The sequence below is a fragment of the Cervus canadensis genome, chromosome 24 (assembly GCF_019320065.1).
Source record: "Cervus canadensis isolate Bull #8, Minnesota chromosome 24, ASM1932006v1, whole genome shotgun sequence".
In the NCBI taxonomy this organism is placed as follows: Eukaryota; Metazoa; Chordata; class Mammalia; order Artiodactyla; family Cervidae; genus Cervus; species Cervus canadensis.
In genome coordinates, this window is record NC_057409.1 from 39,685,528 (window position 1) to 39,696,226 (window position 10,699).

At 41.6% G+C, this 10,699-nt stretch overlaps 1 protein-coding gene across 1 annotated transcript; it reads left to right on the forward strand.

The window, feature by feature from the left end:
- The first annotated feature begins 7,282 nt into the window (after window positions 1-7,282).
- Window positions 7,283-7,763, forward strand: LOC122426465 (ATPase inhibitor, mitochondrial-like). The gene has a single exon (XM_043445434.1). The coding sequence runs from the start codon at window positions 7,318-7,320 to the stop codon at window positions 7,645-7,647; it is 330 nt and encodes a 109-aa protein (XP_043301369.1). The 5' UTR covers window positions 7,283-7,317; the 3' UTR covers window positions 7,648-7,763.
- Window positions 7,764-10,699: the final 2,936 nt, after the last annotated feature.

Below are 10,699 nucleotides of genomic sequence, written 5' to 3' on the forward strand. Positions count from 1 at the left end.
CCAGCATGGCACCTCAGGGAAGCCAGACTTAGGGTAATACAGGGCTTTAAGAGACCAGGGTGGAAACTTCCATTTCTCTTAACGGTTATGACAAGACACTGCACCCTTCCACTGTACTCTATTGATCAAAGCAGTCACTAGCCAGGTCAGATTCAAGGAGAGGGGACATAGACCCCATCTCTCAATTAGGATATATGCCCAATTAAACCCCTACACTAATATTATAAATATAAATGTTTATATAAAGGTTTCTGGAAAGTTCTAGATATGTGCAAATATGTATAAGATTGCTATAAACATGAACCACTGACATCCAGATAAAAGGTAGGCCAGCCCAATATCAGAAAGATTTCAGGAAAAGGAAGCATGTATGATATTTCCACTTTCTATTTCTATATTTATATAGACCACAGTGTAAGACCAATAAAGCATACCTTCAAGTCAGCAACCTTTTCATGATGCAAATCTGTTGCATTTAAGACTATAATAGTATTTTGACTTCTATTCATTTATCCCTTTAGCAAATAGATGACTAAGAGTTATATAAAACTTCAGTAGATAGATATTTTGAAGGATGTCAAGAGGTGTCCCTAGTGGTAAAGAACCTGCCTGCCAATACAGGAGATCTAAGAGATGTGGGTTTGACCCCTGGGTTGCAAAGATACCCTGGAGGAGGGCATGGCAATCCACTCCAGTATTCTTGCCTGGAGAATCCCATGGACAGAGGAGCCTGGCTGGCTACAGTCCATAGGGTCACAAAGAGTTGGACATGACTGAAGCAACTTAGCACGCACACAAGATGAATAAGGTACTTATAGAGAGCGAGAGTAAACTTGGATAAGAACAATCCTAAAGCAAGATAGACAGTAGTAAATACTATTCAGTTCAGTTCAGTCGCTCAGTCGTGTCTGACTCTTTGCAACCCTATGAACTGCAGCACGCCAGGCCTCCCTGTCCATCATCAACTCCTGGAGTTCACCCAAACTCATGTCAGTTGAGTTGGTGATGCCATCCAACTGTCTCATCCTCTGTCATCCCCTTCTCCTCCTGCCCTGTATCTTTCCCAGCAGCAGGGTCTTTTCAAATGAGTCAGCTCTTCGCATGAGGTGGCCAAAGTATTGGAGTTTCAGCTTCAGCATCAGTCCTTCCAATGAACACCCAGGACTGATCTCCTTTAGGATGCACAGGTTGGATCTCCTTGCAGTCCAAGGGATTCTCAAGAGTCTTCTCCAACACCACAGTTCAAAAGCATCAATTCTTCGGTGCTCAGCTTTCTTTATAGTCCAACTCACATCCATACATGACTACTGAAAAAACCATAGCCTTAACTAGATGGACCTTTGTTGGCAAAGTAATGTCTCTGCCTTTTAATATGCTGTCTAAATTGGTCATAACTTTCCTTCCAAGGAGTAAGCGTCTTTTAATGTCATGGCTGCAGTCACCATCTGAAGTGATTTTGGAGCCCAAAAAAATAAAGTCAGCCACTGTTTCCCCATCTATTTGGCGTGAAATGATAGGAACGGATGCCATGATCTTAGTTTTCCGAATGTTGAGCTCTAAGCCAACTTTTTCACTCTCCTCTTTCACTTTCATCAAGAGGCTCTTTAGTTCCTCTTCACTTTCTGCCATAAGGGTGGTGTCATCTGCATATCTGAGGTTATTGATATTTCTCCTGGCAATCTTGATTCCAGCTTGTGCTTCTTCCAGCCCCCACGTTTCTCATGATGTACTCTGCATATAAGTTAAATAAGTAGGGTGACAATATACAGCCTTGACATACTCCTTTTCCTATTTGGAACCAGTCTGTTGTTCCATGTCCAGTTCTAACTGTTGCTTCCTGACCTGCATACAGGTTTCTCAAGAGGCAGGTCAGGTAGTCTGGTATTCCCATCTCTTTCAGAAGTTTCCCCAGTTTATTGTGATTCACACAGTCAAAGGCTTTGGAATAGTCAATAAAGCAGAAATAGATGTTTTTTCTGGAACTCTTGCGTTTTCGATGATCCAGCGGATGTTGGCAATTTGATTTCTGGTTCCCCTGCTTTTCTAAAACCAGCTTGAACATCTGGAAGTTCACAGTTCATGTATTGCTGAAGTCTGGCTTGGAAAAATACTATAAGAGAGCCAAGAAGAGTGTAGCCTGTTCAGAGAGAAAAGAGATGACTCCAGTGTGCCAGTGAAGAAACATTGGAAATCTATGTCCTTGGCATTGGGGTTTCTTAAAGATGCCACTCCCTTTCCATGTCTCTGCTGGTTCTCTTGTCTTTTATAAATACAAATTCTGCTACTCACTGCAATTTTTAAAATACTTAATTTTCTATAATTTCTCAATTTTGTTTCTTTTTAATTTCATCTCTTAGTTTTTTAGAAATGCTGATATCAGATCATTTACTGGCTATGTTCTTTACTGTTAGCCCCATGTGACAATCAGATCTGGTTTGGAAATTATTCCAAGAGAAAAATAAAATATGTGGCATAGCTCAGCATATCCAAAACTTTTGCCATTCCCAAGCTTCCTGTGTCCTGCCATAACCAGTACAGGTTAAGGGAAGATTGGGAGAGAAAGTCTCATGGTGCGTTTCCAGCCCTCTGTGCACCGTTGAACCCTGCCCCCTGCACAAGGAGGGTTTGCAATCTTTCAGTCTGGTGTACCCTTCAACCCTCAAGGGATGGGCTCCCAGGATCAGGAGAAAAGCTGGAGAATCTAAGAAAGGAGAGAATTATGTAGGTTCACCCCTGGTTTGTGCAGAGACAGACTGACTCTGAAGGCTGGGGGAGAAAGAAGGCTGAGGAGCAGGAAGGAAGACGATTAAGCTACCAGGGTCAAAAGTACATTACGGAGCAGGTGGTGGCCTGGAAGATACCTTTCAGGAAAGTGATTCCTAAGCTTTGTGAGTTAGAAACCCGTGCAGAGCAATTTGGTTTTTTCCCATGCTATGGGCACAGAGTCTAAGGCCTGTGAGCTTTCCAAGGTCCTGTGAAAATGTTTGAGATCCTGAAAAAATATCATCTCTAAAATTAAAAAGGGAAACTTGAAAAGTCAAAATTAATAAATATTCTGAGTTTATTTGAAAGTCCAATGAAAAGTTATGGGTCCTTTCCCCAGAAAAAAATGCCTTTAAATAAAATTTCAGCGAGTCCTTGTACCCCAGGCAAAGAACTCCAATTTTAGTGGCTTTCAAAATAGATGATAACGGGGTTTCCTTGGTGGTCCAGGGGTTAGGAGTCTGCTTTGTGATACAGGAGACACGGGTTCACTTCCTGGTCTGGGAGGATCCCACATGTTGCAGGCAACTCAGCCCGGGCACCACAACCATTGAGCCTGTGCTCTGGAGCCGGGGAGCCGCAGCTCCTGTGCTGCAACTAGGGAAAGCCATGCGCCCCAGAGCCTGTGCTCTGCAACAAGAGAAGCCATCACAGTAAGAAGTCCAAGCACAGCATCGAAGACCCAGAACAGCCAAAAATAAATAAAACAGCTGATAGTCTGCGTGTAACCTACAGGAATCTACTAGTGGAAAATAGCAACCAATGCAAGCACTTTCTAGCAGAAACAGGAGTTCATTTTTATTCTCAACTTGAGGGAAGATCCAGAGAGTAGTATAGGACCCAAGGCTGGGCCCAGAGTTAGAGACTTCAAGCCTCCTCCCCTGGCAGCTGGAACTGGATAGTGGGGCTCTCCAGGGGTCTAATAACCTCTCATGAGTAGAATGAATGAATGAAAGGACTGAGGGGGCTGGAGGAAGAGGACTGCACTGGGGCAATCTGAGGAGGAAGCAAGGAAGCTCAAGGCCTAGTTGGCAGAAGAGTAAAGAATCCCATGGCTCCCAGGGACTGGGGCATGAACCCAACAAGACAGATCTGATTCCTTCTCAATGGAAGGAAACAGCCAAACAGAGTGCAATTTTCAGGGCCTCCTGAGGCAGGATATCTGGCTTTGAATTATGACTCCCAATTTATCCTAGCTCTATGACCTTGGCTAAATTGACCTAAATTTTTAGACCTCAGTTTCCCTCATCTGCAAAATGAATTCATAATAGTAGTACCTACTACATAGGGTTATTATGAAAATTAAATGAACTGACAAAGGTGAAGTACTTCAAGTGGGTGCTTAGTCCTAAATACTTAATATTACCTGGTATTATACTTATTCAGTGAAACTCTCAGCATCTTCTGACATAGTAATTACTTATTAATGTTAGAGCCCCTCCTCCTCTTGAATGAATATTAAAAAAATCTCATGGGAAGAAGGGAACTTATACAAAGAATTTCAAATTATATAAATTCTATTTAAAAATGTGTATTTATTAAGAATTTCCTGGCAGTCCGGTGGTTAAGATTCTGTGCACTCACTGCCTAGGCCCCAGGCTCAATCCCTAGTCTGAGTACTAAGATCTTATAAGCTGCACATTGTGGCCAAATTAATACATATTTTTAAAATTTATAAAGTTTAGAAACACTATAAAAGGATATTATGGCCTGAGAGGCTACAAGAGGCAGGAAAAGTAGAATGAAAGACATTAAAAGAGGTGATTTAAGTGCAGCTAGAATGACTGTAATTTTAACAAGTGCAGGTGAAAAAGTATTTCAGGTAGGTGGCACCACAAGAGCATATGTTTAGAGGATGGAAAACAGGCTGTGTTCAGAAAAGAGAGGCGTCTCATTTTATAGGGCCAAAGCAAGGACAGAAGATTCCCAGGTTGGAGTCAGGCTTGACTAGTAATTCACCATTCAATATTCTTCCATATGTGCAGCGGTTCTTTGGGGATGCACACTTAGAAGTCTGTGGACAGTTTCCTTTGATGTTCACTTGACTAAAAGCTGGGCTTCCCTTGTGGCTCAGTTGCTAAAGAATCCACCTGCAGTGTGAGAGACCCAGGCTCGATCCCTGGGTTGGGAAGATCCCCTGGAGAAGGGAAGGGCTACCCACTATTCTGGCCTGGAGAATTCCATGGACTGTATAGTCCATGGGGTTGCAAAGAGTCGGACACGACTGAGCGATTTTCCCTCACTTCACTTTACTAAAAGCTATTCAGGACAATGACATTCCAAAGGACAGACTTCCATTTGGGACATTTTCTAGATGCAACTATTATCCATACGGGGCATGTATGGAGAGAATGTTTATCTTTCTTAATTTTCATTTTAAGTTTATCCTTATGTGATAATGTTGTTTTACTTTTCCTAGCTGAGGGTATGAAGCAAGGGTTAGATGAAACAGGATCAAATCGTATAAACGCTGGAATGAACTTTCCCCATTCTATTGCCAATATATTACCTGGCCCATGAAGACATGGGCTTGCGTTCCTTCTCTCTCACTTACTAGGTGAGTAACTGGGGAATGATCTTTCAGAGGTGTATCCTTATCTGTAAGGGCTGATGATAGTGTTTGCTTTATCTCACAGGCTTATAATGGCGTTCATATTAGACAAAGTATGTGAGGCGTGCACTTTTTTTTTAACTTATTTTATGGACAATAACTGTCATTGCCAAATTATTTGTTTGGGAAAAAATTATACACACATCCAAAAACACTAATGTAACTCTGTTTTGTATCTCTGTCTTTGTCCATAAGCTTATAGTTCATAGTTATGGCCAGTGAAACAATCAAGCATTTTCATTGCTGCTGTAGTCTCCATTACTTTCTAAAGTAAATGTATTAAATTTATAAAAACTTTCACATATGCCATGATTTAGCCCTTTCTGTTGTTAAAACAGTCCTCTTATTTCCCTGCTTCTGTCCACAGATCTCCAGATCAGAGCTTTTTTTTTTTTTACTGAAATATAGTTGACATACACTATATTAGTTTCCGGTGTACAACATAGTAGTTTGACATTTATGTACATTAAAATTGGTCACTATACTAAATCTAGTTAACACCTGTCACCATAAAAAGCTACTACAATTTTACGGACTATATTCTCTACACTGTACATTACATTGCTGTGACTTATTTTAAATTTGTCCCTCTTAATTCCTTTCATCTCTTTCACCACCCTCCACCCCTCCCACCCACTCCCACCTCACCTCTGCTCTGCCTTTGTCACATTCTCTGGCTTGGAAACCAGGCTCCCCATTGCCCTCACAGAATGAGCCAACCTATAACTCAGATGTCTCTACAACCTGGCCCTGTCTATTAATAATCCCAAACTGACACTACAAAATCCAGCCAAACTGGTCTAATTGCCTCCCAAAACTGTTCTCATTCTGCCTTTCACACCATCCTGGAACTTTCTCTTTTTTAAATGAATGACTGATTAAGATCTATCTGACTCAAGTCCTAACTCTTCTAAAAAACTTTTACTCAATTCTAGCCTTTCCTCAGTCTCTGGACTTTTGGATTACTGTGACCCCTCCTTATCTGCAGGTTCTACATCTGCAGATTCAACCAACCACAAATCAAAAATATCTGAAAAAAGAAAAAAATCCAGAAAGTTGAAAAAAGCAAAACTTCAATTTGTCACGTGTGGGCAACTATTTACATAGCATTTACATTGTATTAGGTATTATAAATAGTCAAGATGATTTAATACAGGAGGATGCTAGTAGGTTATATGCAAATACTACACCATTTTATATGAGAAATTTGAACATCTTAGGATTTTGGTACCTGAGGTTTGGGGGTGGTTCCTGGAACCAATCCACCCTTGGATACTGAAGGATGACTGTACTTGTTTAATCACAAAATAACTTAATGATTTTAAGGATGTTTGAACCACCTCCCTTTGGCTATTTTCTTACTCCTTTTGTAATTTTATAACATCTAACATAGGACACTGAATGAATCAGTTTTGAATTCCCACTCTGTGCCCAGTTCTTATACTAGATGGATGAATATGAAAAAATAAGGTTTCAGCGTCAGGTAATCACTTAGGGAGCATATCAAAAAACATGGGGTTCTTATTCCAAGGCAAGAAACAGAAAAAAAATCTCTTTCTCTATGTATACCTATGCCTTCTGAGCATACTGGTTCAAAAAAAAATTCAGTATACTGGCTCACGTGAATATGTGAGCACTGCTCATAATAGCAAAAAACTGAAAGCAAACTAAAGATCCAACAACCAGACTAAATAAGATATGAGAAAATGGATCATATAACTGTTAAAAAATGAGAAAGTCTTTTATGTACCATTACAGAATAGAAGATATCCAAGTCTATTTCTATGCACAAAACTTAAGATGCAGAAATTTACATCCTATGCTATAATTAGTCTTTATATATGCTTAGACTAGCTCTGGAAAGACCTAAGAAACTGCTGACCTTCGTTGCTTTTATGAAAGTGAATGGAAGAGGTCACTGGAGGGGTGCTTCACTGACAGCAATGGCAGCCACGGCGTTGGCCGCGCGTACCCGGCAGGCCGTCTGGAGCGTCTGGGCAATGCAAGGCCGAGGCTTTGGCTCGGAACAGGGAGATAATGTTAGGTCCAGTGCAGGAGCGATCCGGGACGCCGGTGGGGCCTTCGGAAAAAGAGAGCAGGCCGAAGAGGAACGATACTTCCGAGCTCGTGCTAAAGAACAGCTGGCCACCTTGAAGAAACACCATGAAAATGAGATCTCTCATCATGCAAAGGAGACAGAGCGCCTGCAGAAAGAAATTGAGCGGCATAAGCAGTCGATCAAGAAACTAAAACAGAGTGAGGATGATGACTAAGTGCAAAGTTCTCCATAGAATGGCTACCTATTATTGCCCACTTCTATGTAGACATAGTTCTGGTTTAACCAAAGTCGACTTGTGTGCTTCCAGCAAATTATAATAAATTGTCGTTACTGAAAAAAAAAAAAAAAAAGAAGGTGAATGGAAGACCTGGGGAACAGGGAAGACTTCACTGTATAAACTCTAGAATTTTGAATGATATTAATGTGTTATCTTTTTAAATGACATTAAAAGATACCATTAATTTTTCATTCAAGGCCATGGAGTCAAGATCTTAAAGTCATATGCTTCATTATTTTAAGACTTAACAGACAGCTGTGGTTTGAATTGACTGAAGTTTTAAACTCTTACTTACTTTTAACCATTGTTTTTCCTATATTTTGGCAGCGTGGTCTGCGGCATCTTAGTTCAGATCAGGAATCCATGCCCCCTACAAGGAAAGCACTGTGCCTTAACCACTGGACTCCAGGGGAGCCCCTTAAAAACATTTTTAATCATTAGTTTTAAATTAATGACTTTTCTTTTTTTTTAATTAATGACTTTTCATACTTAACATTTTGGTCAGGCTACTTGGTACTCAAGCTATCTGGTACTCAAGTCAGTGACTGTGAATTATTTTTGGCTACTCACTAGGCTACTACATCTCTGCTTTTCCGTATCATTTCCAGAATCCCCAGGCTCCTCTGTTCGCCACAAAGTCAAGTGCTGCCCTCTGCTGGCTCTCATAATCGTGACAACCTGAAAGCATCTCCAGAGATTTTAGACTGGGTCTGTTGTCATCTTTGGCCTACAGACTACAAAATGAACCTTTTGGGACATCTACAATTCCCAAGTTCTACTTTTCTGAAAACTACTACTGCAAAAAATACATACTCAAGGAACTTCCTTGGTGGTCACTGGTTAAGATTTCACACTTTCAATGCAGGGGTCCCGAGTTTCATTCCCGGTCAAGGAACTAGATCCCACATGCACATCCAAGACTTCTTGTTCAGTTGCTCAGTTGTGTCCAAGTCGTTGTGACCCCATGGGCTGCAGCACACCAGGCTTCCCTGTCCTTCACCATCTCCCAGAGTTTGCTCAAACTCATGTCCATTGAGTCAGTGATGCCATCCGTCTCATCACGTTGTCCCCTCTTGCAACTAAGACTGGCCACAAATAGGTAAAAAACATTAAAAATATATATATAATGTATACTCAAATGTTCAGTATACCGCAAACAGTTAACATGCAGCTGTTTCCAATCCTGAACTATCATCTGACTACAGTACCACCCTCCTCTCAGTACTTTCATTCAACTGTAGCACCACCTCAGTTTTGAAGATCCCTCACCCCGACAGACTTAAGACTTACAAATTCAGGTAGAATGTCCCACTTCCTCACCCAAGCTAGACTCATGAACCACAGCCTAGGGATCAATCACCCATCGCTAGGCCTCCCTACCAAACACTACTACACAGTTCAGTTCAGTTGCTCAGTCGTGTCCAACTCTCTGTGACCCCATGGACTGCAGCACGCCAGGCTTCCCTGTCCATCACCAACTCCCGGAGCTTACTCTAACCCTCCTCACTGAACCTCACTTAACCTTACTCCCTAACTCACGTCTGTGGAGGCGGTGATGCCGTCCAACCATCTCATCCTCTTGTCATCCCCTTCTCTTGCTTCTGCCTTCCCAGCATCAGGGTCTTTTCCAAGGAGTGTTTTTTGCATCAGGTGAACAAAATATTGGAGTTTCAGCTTCACCATCAGTCTTCCTGGTGAATATTCAGGACTCATTTCCTTGAGGATTGACTGGTTTGATCTCCTTGCAGTCCAAAGGACTCTCAAGAGTTTTCTCCAACACCACAGTTCAAAAGCATCAATTCTTTGGTGCTTAGCTTTTATGATCCAACTCTCACATCCATACATGATTACTGGAAAAACCATACCTTTGACTGGACAGACTTTTGTCAGTAATATCTCTTTTTAATCTGCTGTCTGGTTTGCTGCAGTCGCCATCTGCAGTGACTTTGGAGCCCAAGAAAATAGTCTATCACTGTTAACCTTGTTTCTCCATCTATTTGCCATGGAGCAATGGGACTGGAGGCCATGATCTTTGTTTTTTCACGGCCATGATCTTTGTTTTTTCAACGTTGAGTTTTAAGCCAGCGTTTTCACTCTCCTCTTTCACTCTCAGTAAGAGGCTCTTTAGTTTGCTTTCTGCCATCAGGATGGTGTCATCTGCATATCTGAGTTTATTTCTCCTGGCAATCTTGATTCCAGGATGGTATTTCACATGATGTACTCTACACGTAAGACAATATACAGCCTTGACTCCTTTCCCAATTTGGAACCAGTCTGTTGTTCCATGTCCAGTTCTGTTGCTTCTTGACCTGCATAAAGATTTCTCAGGAGGCAGGTAAGGTGGTCTGGTACTCCCATCTCTTGAATAATCTTTAGGCCTCCCTCCCCGAACACACTACTATACAGGCTCAGCGGAAGTTCTCCCTGAACAGTACAGAAGGTATCACTTAAAATTTGCAATGTTGCCTTGATAAAGGTTGCAATTCATGACAACTTCTGGGAGTCCTCCCCTCCTCCAGGCTGCCTACAAGCTGTCACTTTGTGTTGCGTCTCTTTTGTGACCCCCATGGACTGTTGTCCACCAGGCTACTCTGTCCATAGGATTGTCCAGGTAACCATACTGGAGTGGGCTGCAGATCCCCTAGATCTCTAGGGGATCTTCCCAACCCAGGGACTGAACCCATGTCTCTTGCATTAGCAGGTGGGTTCTTTACCACTAGCACCACTGGGAAACCAAGCTCTGGGTTAGGTAGGTATCCTTTAGTAAATCACACATCCTAACTCATGTAACACGTAACATTTTTAGTTGGGACTTTTTAAGTTGGGACTTTTAATTGGGATTTTAGTCACAAGTGGACCCTACCTTGAAGAGGTTATGTTACAACAAACTACTGTCAGCCATCATCACGAACTACAAAATGAGTTAGTCTTGGCCTTTAATTCCTTTAACTCCAAATGTTTAACTATCCAACAAAATATTATTTGCCAC

What these genes read in the sequence shown, in the direction of transcription:
- LOC122426465 (XM_043445434.1), top strand. Translation starts at nt 7,318, where the DNA reads ATGGCAGCCACGGCGTTGGCCGCGCGTACCCGGCAGGCCGTCTGGAGC.